The 18,386-nt window shown below is 45.8% G+C and overlaps 1 protein-coding gene across 2 annotated transcripts; it reads left to right on the top strand.

Moving 5' to 3' along the window:
• The first annotated feature begins 14,555 nt into the window (after positions 1-14,555).
• LOC129599984 (uncharacterized) lies at positions 14,556-16,297 on the top strand. 2 transcript variants are annotated; one of them, XM_055498359.1, is made up of 2 exons: positions 14,556-15,462; positions 16,052-16,297. In XM_055498359.1, the coding sequence occupies exon 1, from the start codon at positions 14,686-14,688 to the stop codon at positions 15,442-15,444; it is 759 nt and encodes a 252-aa protein (XP_055354334.1). In that variant the 5' UTR covers positions 14,556-14,685; the 3' UTR covers positions 15,445-15,462; positions 16,052-16,297. The 2 variants fall into 2 exon arrangements, with proteins under 2 accessions (XP_055354334.1, XP_055354333.1); XM_055498358.1 differs by having other exon boundaries at positions 16,027-16,297.
• Positions 16,298-18,386: the final 2,089 nt, after the last annotated feature.

The following is an 18,386-nucleotide window of genomic DNA, read 5'->3' as shown; positions in this document are numbered from 1 at the left end:
TACACATACCAGTACGAATAAAAATCGTTAAGCACTTTATACGCATTGTGATACATGAACAGGCAGGTTCTTCCACTGATTTCCTCTGCACTTTCCCGTGGTAAAAGCAGAAGCGTTGTACATTATGCTGCTTTTCATAGCACTCTAAGCCGTGACCGGTCAAATTGTGCTATCTTATCGCCGAAGGGTTGCAAAATGTTCATGGCCGGGGACGGGGAATTTTTTCTTACTGTACCGATGGTCGGCATTATTTTTATCAGGCTGATCCGGCAGCACTTTTTACTGGCACCGCAAAATCGCTCCTTGCAGTAACTATATTTAGGTTTTTATTTTGGGTTTTAACTGTAAGTAAGTCATTTCGCCCCTTATCTGTAGCGTCAACTTACTCGCTCACAGCTTATAATTATTAGTAATACAGATTTTTTTGGGTGAAATGACTGGTAGTCTGGCACATGCACATGTATAAGGTACGTAGAACGCGCAGTATTACAGCACCTCTGGCTGATCCATAGCTACAACTGGTAGGACTATGATTGTTGTTTGCTGGCCTCTCTGCTGCTCCGATCCGATTATATAGGGATTTCCATGACGGAATCCTTGCATGATGCGTCCGCTGCGACGCCAGTTGGAAGTCACAGAATTCCGGTAACAATATCATACATGCAATCATATGTTCGCCAGACGCCGGGTCCGCGGCTCATTGTAACAGCAATTGCTGTTACGGTCCAATGCGCGGAGGAGCCGGCGTCTGGCGACGCTTCCCGATGATGGCGAGCATTACCAGCCGAGCGAAAAAACTTCCGGCCGCAGTTCTGGTTGCGATAAAGCCGAGTGGATCCATGCTTGCTTGTGCAAAAATTATAATAAATACTACAGGATAACTGTAGGGAGTGTGTAGTGATGCGGTATGGTAAGCGTTGGCGGAAATGCTAATATACTCTGCAGCTTATAGCCTTAAGGATACTTAACTTACTGCTACGCTGCCCGACGAGGCAAGACGGCAGTGGATAATCACATTAATCAGCACCAGCACCGTTTACACCGCATCGAGCTACCCTGGAGTATTGTGAATGACGGAATATGGTGTACGGTAGCGGCTAAGTACAGTACTTTTTCCATCAGTACTCGTACATGTTTGTACTTTCTAGCATTTTCCTTTTGTCTTCGGATATACTTTTGGCTTTTTCTACACGGAGGCGCTTCGCGCCTATATAAGTCCGAGAGTTGCAGTCTTTTGGCATGAGTTGTTTCGCATTCGAAGTTTGGCAGTGTCGGAGTTTTTCTATTAAAATCTATCGTCGGAATGCAGTCAGATTCTCGCTTCGCGTAGGTCGTAGCGTATGCATATTATTTAGTTATGCCACATTGAGATTATCAGCTCATTCTCTGTCGTTGAGTCAGGTCGGTAGGATTGATATTACGGTATTATCCCTATCGTACTCGTCTCTCCGTCATGGCGCCCACCGTCAGTTCGAACCTTTCCTAGGCCAAGCTAAGTAATATGTGAAGTGTGTGAATTGTACATTCCCAGGTGCTCAGTCCGGGTACTTCGGTACCGACTGGACGGATGTCCGGGCAGTGACTGCCGACTGGACGCCTTAACTAAGTAGTCCGGGTACTGGCGACAGGTGGGTTGGTGGTGAGCCAATTCTGCCTGTGCCTGCGACCCACGACGAAAACCTAATTGTCCGGGAGCTTTGCTCTGTCTGGACGCTGTGCAGTTTGTCCTGCCAGCTGATCGATGCAGGGTTACCCTGTATATCGATCCTGAGCACTAAACTGGGTAAAGTCTAACTAAAGTAGGGACTCAATTCTCCTGGCCAGAGATTGATGTTCCCGAATTATTCTTAAGCCAGCGAACAGACGTGTTCCTGGAAATCTGAAGTGGAAGTTGCGCAACAAAACTGCGAGTAGACAGAGTCGAAAGCAGAATTCTAAAGCTGAAGTACGTATGCTGAGAGCAGTGCCGAAGCATACTAGTGTGCACACAATCTTGAGCGTAGCTAAAGCGTGGACAGCCAGAGCAGTGCTTGAGCTGTAAAAGTGAGTGTTACGAACACGGAGAACAAAGGCGTAGCTAACGTATCCGGGTTAAACAAAAGACGGTTCTCGGATTCAAACAAAAGAAGTCAGTGCAACGAGCGCTGAACAAAGAACTGAAGTGAAAAGTGAAAAAGCTGAAGAATGGATAATTCGAAAAGCACGGCGTCACAGCCTGTAGTGCAGCCGAAGTTTACAAGACAAGCAGTAAAGCAAGGTGCAGCAGAGCTGATACCGGATAAGTTTATCGTGCCGATTGGCGTTAAAATCGAAGCATTCCTTAACGAACTGAATGTTGCAATTCCGAAATCAGGAATATGTGGCAAAGATTTCGTTACCTATGATAACGATGAAGCCAAAATGGGAAAGCCACCGACAGGTTGGCGAGTGTGGTTAGAACACATAGAGCTGCCGACTAATATTACGAAACTGTTTACTGTTGAAGCTTATAAAGCTGCTATGCAGAAGTTTAATGCGCAAGTGCAAGCTGTTCAAACAGCAGCTGCTGATGCGTATGAAAATTCTGGTGAAACGGTGGAAAAGGTTGTTTCCCCTTTTGCTTTTGTACAGCATAATAAGGAGCAGGAAGTTGATAACACAGCTGCTACCAATATCGAAAAAGATATGAATGCGAGTATCATTGATGAAGATGTGCCAACTGATGGGGTTGAACCACTATCAGCACAGCCGTTCTTTCAGCGTAGTACAGTGGCTCCCGGTCAGAGCGACGAACAGAATAAAACGATGGACGTGATCCATCCGTTATTTGCCGCAGTGAGGCAGTTTTCCTTAGATCAGGAACAGTTTGATAATACTGTTCAGGCATGGGAAGGCAGTATAGGAAATGAAAAAGATTTCGGCGAAATGAAAGAAATGGCCAAAGCCGGTTTAAATGCAACGGAAGAAATGCACATGAAGTTTGTAAAGGCTAACACGTGGTGTCATACACTAAGTGATGACAACGACGCCTTGAAAGAAGATGTGAAGAAACGAGATGAAAAAATAAATGATTTGGAAGAAAAGATGAAGAAGCACGACGAAGAGTGCAAAGAAAATGTCAAAAAATTGAATACTGAGATTTTCGATTTGCGCGTTCATAATGACAAAAACAAAGATGAAGTGGACCGTGTACGAAACACGAATAAAAATCTCGAAAAGCAGTGCCATGATTCAATGGTCAACAGTGGTAAACTGCAACGTGACGTTATACGTGCGCAGAGAGAACGCGATGATCTGCAAGTTAAACTAAAGGCAGAAGAATCGCGGGTCGATGCGGAATTGAAAAAAGAACGTGACGACCTTCAAGGTCAATGGATATTTATCGAAGATGAGTTCGATAAAGCCAAAACACGTGAAAAACATCTGGATGAGTGGGAGGCCAGACTGCAGCAGTGGGAAGACAGTTTGAAAACTAAAAGCAGAGCTGTCAGTGGTCAGGTTGAATCCCGGGTACATACTAGTACTTTTGAACGGGAAGCGGCATTTGATGCAGCACCGAAGCTGACGTCTGGTTAACAGTCGCAGCCGCATATAAGCCGTCGTGTGGAGTTTAACGAAACCCACCGCAGTCGGGATTATGTACCCTTGCGTAATAATGAGTACGAGTACGAAGACGACATGCGCAGAGCAGAAGACGCGCAGTGGGAAGATGCACAGTACGAAGATAACGAACAACCGCGTGTAAATACTCGTACCGACGAGTTGATTGAGCGCAGTATAGCGTTAATGGAAAAATTTGAGAAAAGTGGAAAGGGTACAAAAGGAAAAACTCACTACCCGCAGAACTACAAGGGTACGCAAGAAAGCGGTAAGGTTGAAAAGTTTATTCTTGACTGTGAACGCTGTCAAGACTTAAATGGTTGGGATGACAAACAGCTTATCGACAAAGGTTTCTCAAATTCGCTAAAGGATGATGCGTATTTGTGGTACGCAGACCATAAAAAGAAAAATCCAGATAAAGACTGGAAGTACTGGAAGGGAGTACTTCTAAGTCATTTCTCTTCCGAGAGTGATCCCGCAGAAATACGGCAGGCAATGTATGCCCGTGTATTTACTGACGCGCATACGGTAAACTCGTACGTGGATGGTTACCTAAACTGGTTCAACACATTGGGAACAAGTGAAGAAGAGCGTGTGTCAATCCTTATTCAAGGATTAAGACCGCATAGATGGCGCTGGTTTGAAAAGTTAACTGAGTCCAAACCAAAAACAGTTGAAGAAGTGTGTACTCAGCTGAAAACGTTTTACAGCTTGAAGTCGCAACAAGCTGAATACAATAACACCAGGAATCAAAACAACAACAGTTACGGTAATAACGGCAACCGTGGACGCGGTGGATACCGCGGTAATAATAATCGTGGTCGTGGTGGCCGAGGCGGATACAATAATTACCGCCAGAACTCGTACGAACAAACTGGAAGTACGTACGAGAAAGGAGAGAGTATAATGGAAAATACTCAGAATAGCGGCCGACGGCCGTTCATGATCGGCAACGTTGAAATTGACTTAAACAAGTGGAAGAATGATGCCGGTCAGCTGATTTGCTTTAAGTGCCACGAGCTGCACCCAGCAAAGTTTTGTACTTTCAAAGGGAAATTCAAAGAGGCGACACGTGAACCGCCCGCGGACGTGTTAGCCCGGCATAATAGCAGAAGAGCGGAAGCTCGTGCAATGGAAGTTTGCAAACTTGGGAAGGACGTGCAAGTGAATGCATTGTCCGTAGAGCGAATACAGCAACTCTCACAGTATCCAGATGCTGTGGAGAAAGGGTTCGATGTTGCGTTACCGACTCTAGACGCACAAGCTGTCTACGTATTATTGTCTATGAATGACAATGATGAAGTCAAAACGTTGGTGGATACTGGAGCAAGTATTTCCATTATGCCTATGCACATAGCGGAAAAGTTGAATGTGAGCATTTTAAAATGCCCAGCACATGTGTCAGACGTAACACTGAACACGGCGGCAAACGATGTTACCGATATTGATCCCTTGTGTGGTATTGTCCGAATCGAATTATTCGGTATCTGCTACGAACATGCTGTACTTATTGATCCAAATACAAAGGTTGACTTTGTATTACTGGGTACAGACTTTTTCACTGGTAAGCCGGTAGCGTTCGATTTTAGTACGATGGCGTTTAGGCCTACTCGTACAGACGCCGGTTATCCCAGATACCACCCAAGAGACTGTGTCAAAATACTGGATTATATACAGCAGCACAGTTTTAAACCGGTTCTGAATCCCGGTGTACGTCCTTGTCCTACGATACCAGCGTGGTTCGATACGGGGCGTGTTCTCGAATACTGTAAAGCATTTGACGGAAGTAGTGTCACGTATGAACACTTGAATAACTGGATAAATAAGGAGCGGCCGACGATCGCTGTGAAGAAAGCGGAAGTACAGAATATTGGTACAAAACGGAATGAAATATCGCCACAGAAGTCATTCGCAAAAGCAGTGAAAGGCAAAATTAAAATTCTTAAGAAGCCGCAAAATGCACCCGGTGCAACGTCAAGTTTGCGGGGGTGCGAGCAGCCGCAACAGAGTACGAGTACTCTAGTTTGCGGGGGTAATGCAGATGCGGACGAAGGTACGCTGCCAGAGGGACAGTCAGTTACTTTCGGTAACTCTAAGTTAGCCGAACAGTTAACTACAAAGTACCCGGCGAAAGCGTGGACACGCCCGCAGGGGCAACCGGAAAACCATGAGCGTATAGTCACTGCTGAAGAGTATGCAGATGAGGCATTTTGGCAAGCAGAACAGTGTAAATGTAAAGATACCAAACACTGGTATTATTTATACAACAACCCGACGAAAACAACAACTGATTTTGAAAGAGATGAAATAGGGTTATTTCAAGTGTGTCGCGGCATGTTATGTCGTAGACGAAGCGGAAGTGGAATTCCACGAATACTGGTGCCATACCAATGGCAGAAAAAACTCGTGTATTCGGTTCACCAGAGATTTCACGAAAATAAATTAATCCCAAAAAATGTGTCCATTCAAAAGTATCTAGTAACTAGGTACTACTGGTTTAACATGTACGATACAATTAAAGAAGTATTGTCACAGTGTACACATTCACCAAAGTGCAAAAGTGGAGAAGTGTACAGGACTATGGGTCAGGAGATGAGAAACTGGTCAGATCCACAAGTACGCGAAGAAAAAGGTGTGATTGGTATTGGTCCCTTTCAGTTCGCACACACCAACAAGTTCGACGTACTCAATTCATTTGAGTCAGAAGACGTTGGCGAAAGCTCGCAGGAAAAGTCGCAAGCAGTGCAAAATGCTGCAGTTCAGCAGAAGAAATTTACCACAAAGAAAAGTAATTATGGGAAACAGAATCGCGGTGAACAAAAGCAAAAGTACGAGTATAACTTTGCCGGTCGTCGCATCGGTACTGATAAACCGAAGGTAGTTAATCAGTCTTTAGCTGATCTGAAGTCTGATGCCATTATCGAAGTAGATGGACAAGAAGTGAAAATGGTTCACAACGGAAGTGTGAACAATACCGAAAAACGTAAAAGCGCAACAGTTGAATGTCGCCGCATGGAAATATTCCCGAATAAATCGATTACTGTACATCCAAAAAGTTACGTTGAAATAACAACGCGAATTAAAGGCGCAAATAACGTACAGTATAAGCGCGCTGAGTTGTGTGGAAAGCCGTTATTCTACGATGGTAGTCTGCATACAGATAATGCGCAGATGTTCATTGAAGATGGCGTACTTGATGTGTCGAACAAAGGTACATGTACAGTACGTATTATACATGACATGTCAGATGTCATGTGAAGTTGGATAGTGGATACTTCCCTTGGCAGTGTGGAAGTTGTGGATGAAATTCTCACTTCTGCAGACAAAGAATTTGATACTGCATATCACGAGTTGTACTGTACAGATAAAGCACAGTGCGAATGCCGTAAGGCAGAAGTCAATGCGGCAGAAGTCAGTACTACACCAGAGACTGAAGAGACAATAAAGAAAGTAAAAATGGGTTCATTATTAAAGCTGGAAAATATCGAACGTTTGTACAAAATACTTCGCGCAAACAAGGAAGTATTTCCGACTAAGGATAGACCGGTAGGATGCTGCAATATATATGAGCACCCGGTCGATACAGGTACAAGTGCACCTGTAAGACAGCCTCCGTATCGTGTGTCCTTCGAGGACAGGAAATGGCTCCGAGAAAAGACAAAAGAGATGATGCGTGATGGAATAATTGAGTTGACAAATTCCCCGTGGGGATCGCCTATATGTATTGTGAAGAAAAAAGACGGCAGCCGACGGCTGACCGTAGATTTCCGAAAATTAAATGAAAAACTGCAGGGCAGCAGTTATCCACTGCCCAGAATTGACGACATTTTAAATGCAGTTGCGAAAGCGAAAGTCTTTTGAAAAATCGACTTAAAGTCCGGTTTTTGGCAGATTCAGTTGAAGGAGGAAGACCAAAAAAAAGCTACAATGGTAGCTGAAGAATTTACTTACCAGTACAAAGTACTACCATTTGGTATGAAAGATGCGCCAAGCGCATTTCAAAGAGCCATGGACTTGACCTTAGCTGAGTTAAAGCACAAAAAAGTACTCGTATTTATTGATGACATCATATGTTTCTCAGATACGATCGAAGAGCACTTTCGTGACTTGGCAGAACTCCTTGCACGCTTAAAGGAGTGCGGCTGGACGATTAATCCAGACAAATGTGAATTTTTCATGGAGAAAATATCATTTTTGGGTCACGTGGTCGATGGTAACGGTATCAGTACCGACCCGGAAAAGCTGGAAGCAGTAAAATCGTTCGTTCCGTTGAAAGACCGTAAAGGAATACAACGATTCCTCGGTATGGTCGGTTACTACCGACAGTTTATTCCCAAATTTCAAGACCTAGCTGAACCGCTTCAGCGTTTAGTCCCGAAATCGGCAGAATTTAAGTGGGGACCGGAACAGGAAAACGCAATGCAACAGCTGAAGGACGCATTGTGTTCGGCACCGATATTGGCGCGCTTCGATGACCAGGCGCCGATACAAATGGTTATTGATGCATCAAAAATTGCTGTTGGCGCAGTACTCAAACAGTTTATTGATGGCCACTGGCGGCCGATTGCGTATTTGTCGAAACTACTTACGCCAACGCAGCGAAGAATATACTTTCCACTCGAGCTGGAAGCGTATGGACTCATTTGTGCGCTTAAAAAATGGCGTCATTTCTTGGCGTATAAGAAGTTTGAAGTGTACACAGACCACGCTGCGTTAACATTTTTGCGTAATATGCGCGATATGCACGGGCGTATTGGTCGTTGGGCACTGTACGTGCAGGACTACGATATGGTGCCAAAGTACATAAAGGGAGCAGCGAATGTTGAAGCCGATGCTTTGTCACGGCAGACCGGTAACATGAAAGAGCCGGAATCGAATGAGTCGGATGTCATTCCAGACTATCGTGAAGATGACCAGCCCGATGAACATACGGTGGCACAGATCGATGCAGTGCGTAAGAGAGAAAATTGTAAACAAGTACAGTACATCGACGCGTTCAGGGCTGAGGTCCGTTTATTTAACAAAACAGAGCGGAAAGAAGTAAAAAATAATACGGAAGTCACGTTCGTACCTGAGCAACGTGCTCAGTACTGGGTGGAAGAGCAGTCAAAAGACCGCGTAATTGCACATTGGAAATCACTACTTAGTGATCCTACGCAGGATATGAAGCCGTACCAGCGCCGGTACTTGAAAAAGTTTATTTTGAAACAAGGCGTTGTGTACTATCGGTACTCTGTAAACGGTAAAGATTTCTATTTGTTTTATGTACCGTACCAATGGAGAATGAAGTTTTTGTTCGAAAATCACGATACGCAGTATGCCGCGCATCAGGGCATTGAAGCGACATATAAGAAGATGCACGCGTACTATTATTGGCCGCATATGAAAGAAAGTGTCACTAATTATGTGATGTCCTGTGCACAGTGCCAAGCACGTAATCCTGTGAACCTAAAAACAGCGGGATTTTTGCAGCATAATCCGATTGTGAATCCTCGCAGCTGCTGGTCAATTGACGTTGCTAGCAGTTTACCGTTGACGAAAAACGGTAAAAAACACATCATGATTGGTGTGAATTATGGATCAAAGTGGGTTGTCGCACAAGCGGTAGAAGCGAACGACAGTGCTACGCTAGCACAGTTCGTATTCGAAAAAATTATTATGCCGTTTGGTGTGCCGAAGAATCTCACGTCGGACAGGGGGTCCAACTTCATGTCGGACATGTTCGGTGAATTATCGGCCGTTATGGGTATTGCACACGTACCGGTAGTTGCGTACCATAACATGGGCAACGGGTTAGCCGAGAAACGTGTGGGTGAATTCAAAAAGGCGATATCAAAGTATATCAATGATGAACAAACAGATTGGGATGTGTATCTCCCTGCTATCTGTTTCGCCTTTAATACGAAGCCGGTAAAACGTATTGGCGGTTTTACACCTGCAAAACTGATGTATGGTGAAGACTTGCGTTTACCGCAAGATAACTTCATTCCGAAGTATGACGGCGATGAAGACTTCCCGATCCCTGCGCATTTGTTCGTACAACATCTGCAGCTGTCTCTGTCAGACGCACTGGATCAAGTGCGAGCGGAAGAAACACAGCAGCGCTTGAAAGATAAGATCCGGTATGACGCTAACGCACGGGAAGTCGAGTATGCAGTTGGTGATCAAGTTATGGTTCGAGCGATGGCGCGTACGAAAGGGAAACATAAGGCGTCTGAAGGCCTTTGGCGCACAGGATATGAGGTGAAAGCGAAATTGTCCAGTATACACTACAGAGTGCAGTGTAATAAAAGAGGAGCAGTGAAACTGGACGTTGTACACGTATCGCAAATGCGACCGTATAACATGCGAAAACCTGATGAGCCAGAGCCGACAGATATTGAAGATATAAGTACAAGTCATAAGCCGCTTAAGCCTGTGGAAAAAGAGCTGGAAGACGAGATCGAGGAGTTTCCCGTCAGGCCAGAATTGCCTGAGCCGGAAGTCCAGGATGTTCCCGTTGTTCCAGTCAGAACTCGTTATGGCAGAAATGTGAAACAGCCGGACAGGCTGATTAACAAACAGTAATCCCCGAAATCCCCGGGAACTGTCGCAACCGCCGCGAGACGGCAGGTTAATGCATTATCTGTATGCTGCAGTACTGTATTGTGGGTAAAACAGCGCATTACAATTTGCAGCTGTACACATTTGAATTTATTTTGGGTTCTTCGGTTTGCTCTTTGCGGATTGATCTCTTTTTCTTTGTGAATCTTATTTACCATTGTGGAAGTTTGAATTTTGCGTTATAATGCCTCCGTATTTTAACCGTGGACGAGGCGGCCGTGCCCATCAACACTATCGGAATCAGCTGCTACAAGGCCTTTATAGCACTACGCTAATGGCTGCAGGTTTTCAAACGCAACGAGGAAGATATGGCCGTCGTCGTGGACGATTTGGTGGTAGAAACCGCGGTGGTGAAGCTCGAGGACGTGGTGGCGTTAACACTGAAAGTAATGCCTCTGTTCCCACGGACAACTGGCGTCGAGCAGGGCGAGATCTTGCAGCAGATCCCCAGAATGGACAGAGTGGCAGTGTTGGTAATGTTGTGCGTAACGGTGATGTGGATATGACTGCTGGTGTAGGAAATGGCTCAGTCCCTGCCCATAATTCAGCTGCTTCCTCTAGTGTCCCCACTGGCCAGCCGAGTGCCTCAGCTGTGCAGAGCGATGCGGACAAGGAGCGTGAGCGACAACAGAAGCTTCGTCAGCAGATGGCCTTGGATGCCAGCAAGAACGCTCCGTCGACAGGTACTGAGCAAACTCGGTTCTCATTCTGATCGCGCTGACAGTTTCTGCTGATTTTGCCAATTCTCATTAATTCTTACTGAATCCCTGTTGATCTCCGATATGGGGTTTTGCTCAGTTTTTTCCCATGTGATTTTTCTAGAATTTGCTGACAGAATTCCTCAGTGCGAAAGTGGCGTTTTATTTTTATTTTTGTGTTTAATCGCGGATGTTTTTGCCTTAATTTTCATCGGCGATTTTACCTTAATTTAATTTGGATTTGCCACTGAAATTCCGATTTATTTTTCCGACGATTTTCCTGTTTGTGTTTTCTCCGACTGCCGTGTTTCCCATCAATTCATTTCCTGACAACTCTCACCTTCCACCCCGTCTTGGATCCTCTCCTCATTCACCATCTCACTCAGTCACCCGTGGAGGAGGATCATGTCATTCTGGGACGGAGGATGGATTTTGCCCGCCTTGCCCAGTCGAGAGCGTGAGAACTCATTTTATTTAGTTTTTTATTCCTGTTCTTTTCGTTTCTTTTTGTGTTGGGTTCCCCAAGAGCCGTTTGCGGGGGTGACGGAATATGGTGTACGGTAGCGGCTAAGTACAGTACTTTTTCCATCAGTACTCGTACATGTTTGTACTTTCTAGCATTTTCCTTTTGTCTTCGGATATACTTTTGGCTTTTCTACACGGAGGCGCTTCGCGCCTATATAAGTCCGAGAGTTGCAGTCTTTTGGCATGAGTTGTTTCGCATTCGAAGTTTGGCAGTGTCGGAGTTTTTCTATTAAAATCTATCGTCGGAATGCAGTCAGATTCTCGCTTCGCGTAGGTCGTAGCGTATGCATATTATTTAGTTATGCCACATTGAGATTATCAGCTCATTCTCTGTCGTTGAGTCAGGTCGGTAGGATTGATATTACGGTATTATCCCTATCGTACTCGTCTCTCCGTCATGAATAAATGTATCTTCAGCGAAACCTATCATTTCCGTGCCCTAAAAGAATTTTATTATTTCATTACAAGCACTTTTCGGCAGCGAAAGCCGGAAGACTGCAGGCATAGATATTTTAAAGAAGAAATGACGATCTGAGAAAGAAACCAGCTCACCGATTTGCTTGCTGGGATACTGCATGGATACAGGCACAATATACCGGTACGTACCGATAGTATGTGTTTTTGTTCTCAGTAAATTGTTTAACAGCTTCCGCTTAAATGGTTTTACCTACTAGCGAAATCCAGGTGCGAGAATAACAAAATCTATTACTCGTAGTCATTTGTGGGTGAATTCACCTTACCACGATCTGTCGGCTGTTAGTGTGGGAAAGGCTGGCACGGTCGGCAGCGATGCTGACCGGAAGCTGGATACCGTTTATACGGGGGATAACGGTTGGATTGCACGATCATCCCATGGCGGTTAAACAAAGTAACGCCAGGACATCGCCAGAGTTCATGGGCAAGTGTACAGCACGATTCAGCGAGCAAAACAAGCTGGATGAGCAGGATGCGCATGGGCACAGTTCATTGGAAGAAATTCCACCCGAGCTCAAGACCAAAACTGTACAGCGCATCAGGCGCCCGCCCGCAGAAAGCCACGTTTCGTGAAATCAGGATTGGGTTTATTGTGCCGGGCACGCGTGATAAACAGCAGGTTTTCCAGCAACACTGCGAAGTGTGATTCCAACGACGGGCAGTATTCAGGCCTGAGCACTTTGGTCGGAGCACCCGCAATAGTGCTCCAACCACAGTGTCCGGGATGAAAATCACCGCCCCGTCGTCGCCTTAGCCGGTGATGCAAGGAGTCGTACAAATCTGCTTACGGGATACAAACGGACTACGTACATCCATCCGACCACGTGTACGTACCGTGTGGCTCCACGTCCCATTGCATGGGTCGGTGCTTCCAGGGTGAGTTGATGGCACTCGTTGTAGCGGAGGTCATGAACTCATGATCCTGCTTAACGCCATCGGAACTGGCGTTAAGCAGGATCATCACTTCCGCGGCGGTGAGTGTAGCGCGTAATGACCCATCACGGCGCGGCATCACCGGATGTAGTCAATCGACGGTGTCCCGGTGAAATTCTGCGTCAGTTTTGGCGGTCCCGTAACCCCAGAAAACCGAATGTTGACGTGTGCACCGGCGCTCTGGTGTAACGAAAGCGCCAACTTTGAAGCTGTTTTACCGCGTAGTTATTGGGATGCAAAAAACCGGGCAAAAGTCGATATCGGTCAACAAGATATGCCACATGTGACACCAGCCGTATCGGCATCGTCGGCCCGTCAGGCGACGCGATATCGTCAGCTGCGAAGAAGATGTGAAGCGTCCGCGGCGTGTACCACGCTGGACCGGATGATGCCTGGTGCAATCCTTCGTACTCATCCGTCTCAGCCCTCAGTCAACAATTTCCACTGTTTTGGTAACCGTCTTCCGGTAGCTGATGGATTCGCTGCTGATTAACAGCCATCCGAGCACCAGCAACAGAAAAATCCGTCTTTTTGCAGTACTTCGCCATTCTGTATCGGCTGCAACAAGAACAAGCACGGCGGTTAAATAAATAGCTACTTCGACATTTTCTGTATATGACAAACGCTTTCCCTATATGATTTCATGGCAGGGATCCTACGCTTGGTCGGTCCAGCGTCCCTTAGGTTTCATAAAATATGACGATTCGTTCGGTAACAAGAATCAGGCTAATTGGAAAAACGTCTGGCAACCGCACAACATCAGCCCCATTGGGTGGCATGGCTCTGTGTGTCTGTCGGAGAGCAAGCGAGGAAAGGATCCACTATTCCATAGTAGTCTACCGGGCGCGATCTTTTAACCTACGTTGTAGTCCCTTCTCATGTTATCTGGGACACATTCTTCATTTGGTTGTTACTGTTGAGCGAAGCTCGCTTTGTGCATATTGAGAAATAAACTGTCCATTCTGTTACAGTATTAAATTATTAGTGGGCTCAGTACAACAGCCGATAGAAATTAACCCCAAAGCGGAAAACCATAAGAGAACATAAGAAAACATAAGGAACTAGGATCCAAACAAAATTTAGCCCAGATCAGTGCACACTCCATTAGGTCTTACACAGTTTACACTCACCACCGCATGAAGACTGCAACACCCAAGTACTGCTCAGTAGTTAAGAGAAATCATTGAAATCGCAGGTTGTAATAACGATTTTGACCAAGACACTTGCGTGAAAAGTAGAAAACCCGGATCCACGGACCACAGGCATGCATCAGTCCCTCGAAGGAATGTGGCATGGCAAATTAATGCCAAATGTATTACTGCGTCTAACCGACGGCAGAAAGCGAACGCGTGCCGATCAAGTATCGCCTGAGTGAGCCGGCCGCTGCCGATCGGTGATTGGACGACAGGGCGACGGCGGCAGACAGAGTGGGAGTGCCTAACAAAGAGGGCGGGGCGTCTGCAGCGCCGCCGGAAATGACGCAGAACGGCCGACGCGGAGCAGTAATTATATTTGAATTCAAGGTTAAATATATATAAGCCTTAGATTACATCTGTCTAGCGACCGGTGCGGTGGCTGGTACATGCCATGACAAAGACCTTCTCGGCCGATGATAACATCGTTATCGGCGGCGTTTTATTGATTGGCACTGGTAATCGATGTGCCTTGAATTCGCACACACGCTTAGCAACCGCCGTGCACCACAACGCACGTCTGATGTCACAACACATCCGGCGAGCTAAAGCAAGAGTAGTGCTTTGAAACAGGAGTAACTAGAGTACAGTCAGATGATTTTGACAAGAGTTTTTCCACAACCTTCCTAAAATTTCATTTCAACCGTACAGACTGTACAGTATAACGGATATATATAATTATGGAGGAAGCCATGTCTTTTACACGTATGGTCGTATCCGACGCCATGAATGGCAAGTATCACTTCCCCATCTGGTCGTCGTCGCGCCGCGTTCGGCGGACAAATCCGCGTCGCAAACACCACGATCTGCGGGCTCTCCGGGACAACGCTTCCCGCCGTTGTCACGCGTCTCGAGCATTGGCGCGAGGACAATCCATGCCGGCAAAAATCGAAGCCAGAATTTCCTCGAAGCGCTCGGCCCGCGCCCTGTCGGTGCATTCCACGGCCGCTCCCAGCCGGAACCCGGATCCCGGCAAGGGTGTCGACGCCGAAGACCCGGACCCGGATACGGTGGACTACGTGGCGCTGTGCGCGCCCACCCAGCCGGTGATCCACCGCGGCTTCCTCTACCGCCGCGCGCCGGCACTGGACACGCCCGAGCACCTGGCCTACGCCTGCGCGCACGGGGCGCGCCGCCGGGAGGCGTGTCAGGGCGGCCTGTACATGGCCCGGGGGGAGCCGCAGCGTCCGGTGCGGATCCCGCACTGCCATCGTCCCAATTACGTGCGCTGCTTCGATTTGTACCTGCAGGAAGCGGCGCTGCGGCATCTACGCGAGCAGGTCCTGGCAGCGGACAATCCGCGCAAGGGATACCAGGATTTCTACGGCCTGGACCGGGAGCTGGCCAAACTGCTGCCCACCTGGTCGGCCTTTCAAAAGCATTACCGCGCGGAGCTGAAGGCGGCCAAGGAGCGCAAGTGTCGTGGTGTACATGCGTGATGATTCACGTATTATAATGTATACTTCGAATGCTGCCTTATATGGGCTCCCCTTATATTACTCTCCCTTATCTGGGCTCCCCAGCAATATGAGCAACCCTCTACACGGGCGGTTACGTTATTACTCACACTTTCGCAGCTGTTATCAGTGTTATGCTTGACTGAAAATTTTGATTTATTTAAAATACTTATTTTACCAGTACTTTTGTAGCATTTAGTTTGTTTCAAAGTGCTCAGGTTGCATCAACGACAGATTCAAATCTTTTCTAAAATTCAAAATCTTTCTAAATTCAAATTCTTTCTAAACGTTGCCCGCTTAAATGCATTAAGAACCCCATGAAAAAATAATGTGATATGAAATTTTGGCATTTTTGATTTTTCAGTTTGTTCATTGGCAAATCCGATTAAAATTAATGAAAAAAATTATTGTATAGATAATATATATAAATATAATTCGGATGTGAAATTTCGGAATTCTTTGGCGTGCTCACTTGTAAATCCGGTTGAAAGAAGTAGAAAAGGGTTCTGCTATAAATCCGATAAATTTAATTTGACGGGTATTGCTAACTAGCCGGGAGCCCAGATAAGGGAGAGTAATATAAGGGGAGCCCATATAAGGCAGCATTCGAAGTACTGTATATGGGTGCTGCAAGCTGATGCAATATTCTATCGATACTTCTATATGTTGCACGGATGCAATATTCTGATACAAGCTGTGTATATATCGCTATAGAAACTTGGCGCTCTGCGTAGCGCAAGTTAGAGTTATCCAGAGTTTACCATAGTAACGTATACTGTACTCTGTACTCTTATAAACTAACGTCTTTCAAGTGAACATAAAATTTATACCGGCAGTACAAGTACATGTGTCCGACTGTCCGTGTATCGTCTACTCAGTACACACATAATTATGTATCTTTAAGTCAACAATAATTGTTGTTAAATTAATGTCGTTTACTATGGAGTGTAGCCCTCTTTAAGCTAAAAGTTATAAAACGATAGAAGAAAAGATTACTTCACAGACGAAATGTTTATACAGACCCAACTGATGGCCATTAAGTAAACTTAGTAAAGACCAAAATTTGCAGAAATAACATACAATTTAGCGTACTTCTAGTTACAGCTGCTGATCTATCACTTTCAGAGTGTTGTTGAGATGCCCTCTCGGCTTATCTTTCATGACGTCAAGCGGATGATTTCGGGAGATCAGAAAGTCATAAAATCGAAAATTCGCTGAATAATTCGTCATAAGTGAAAAATCACGGTGCCTATAGCTTGAGAATTTGTTTTTGGAAAGAATACTTTTCTACATGTACAGTATATACACTAACAGCAACAGGTGTCAAAAGAATCAAGCAATTCCCAAAAACTTCCACTAGTGTACTGCATCTTTATTTTCACCGCTCTTTACTTACATTAGCGACTAGCGTCAGCACGGCGTAAAGCAATCGAATCGGCTTACTACGGCGACAGTCTGACAGATACCGGAAATACGAGACAACTCAACACTAAGCGATTCATCAGCGACAACCAAACAGGTACCTACCTATTACGTAGGTATATGTACGAGGAACAGAATTCACGCCAATTTCACGATGATCACGCATACTGTATCTGTACGTCTGTCCAACCATTTGTAATGCCCGTATAAGTTCATAACCATTCTGTAATGTTAATTCTGTAATGTTGTGGCAGCATCAACGAACACCGGGGTTCGTCGATGCCTGTATGTAGCACACTGGGGCTAGGTATATACCTAATGCCCATTACAGTCTTCCAAATCCGACTCCTTCTCCTGATTCACAATTCATTTTCTGTATTGGCTCTCATAATCATAATCATACTTATGATTATGTGAACATTAGGCAACCGATAGAACAGTTACAGAACAGCAGTAAACCGCGGCGAACAGTAATTAACGGTGGTAAACCGGGAAAAGCACGGCTTCTTCTCTTCTAAATCCACGTCGTACGTTGTACCGATAAACTCTTCGGATCCATCAAATAATTTCCTGCAACAGACAACAGATTACCCAGTTTCCAACGGTGAAGGGCGTTATGTACGCTGCTCACCGATGAAGCTGTTGTTGCGAGCCAAGTGATTACTTAAAACAGCAAGGACACTAACATCCCAGTCTGGTGGTGCCTGGTTCCACAAGGACTGATACGTTGCGATCACGCTTCCCGCTCTGATAACGTGCAACAAACGAAGCTTTAATCATCGGCAAATGCAATAATAAACAAGCAACATAAGTGCCGAATATTGAGCATACCGGAAAGCGCCAGTCTGGCGTCCACCCGGTTTATTACACGTCACCATAATTACGAGTATATGATCATGTATACGAGTTACACTATATTGTAACGCGGGCGGTTATGCCGGCGTTCTAACGGGTTGGCGTGTTGACCGTACCACGATGTTGTGTCGGCTGTTGGGATGAAAGGTTGGCACGGCCGGCGACGATGCTGGCCGAAGACGCTCTTACTGACGTCACACAATTACTGAACGTAACAACGGAAGTTCACGGCATGTTTAATGACAAGAACAATGCAAGACAGGGACAAGGTTTGGGCAAGAGTTTAACAAGCTGAACAAGCTGATGCAAGCTGTAACAAGTGAATGCAAGAGTGAATTCTAGAAATTATGAAGAAGAACAGCTAGCCGGGAAAATGGACAGAAATTCGTAACGCAATGATGGATCATAACTTGGTGGTCTATGGTTGTACAACTTCTGTCGCTACAATATGGAGTGCACGCCAGCTTTTCACATGTTTCTACGTAAATCAGTTTATAGTACAGTTACTACGATCGACACGCTGCAAGAGCGGGCAGTAGTGCATGCGATAATAGCCAGTTACGCTGTCAGAAACGGCGACAAGGTGCCCTGAGGTATGCCTCGGCGCTGATAATCCTCGAAGAACGCGTACTGCCACCGGCAACGTT

Source organism: Paramacrobiotus metropolitanus, unplaced genomic scaffold, assembly GCF_019649055.1.
Source record: "Paramacrobiotus metropolitanus isolate TYO unplaced genomic scaffold, Prichtersi_v1.0 Parri_scaffold0000159, whole genome shotgun sequence".
NCBI classification, from domain to species: domain Eukaryota; kingdom Metazoa; phylum Tardigrada; class Eutardigrada; order Parachela; family Macrobiotidae; genus Paramacrobiotus; species Paramacrobiotus metropolitanus.
This window is presented reverse-complemented; position numbering and strand designations above follow the sequence as displayed.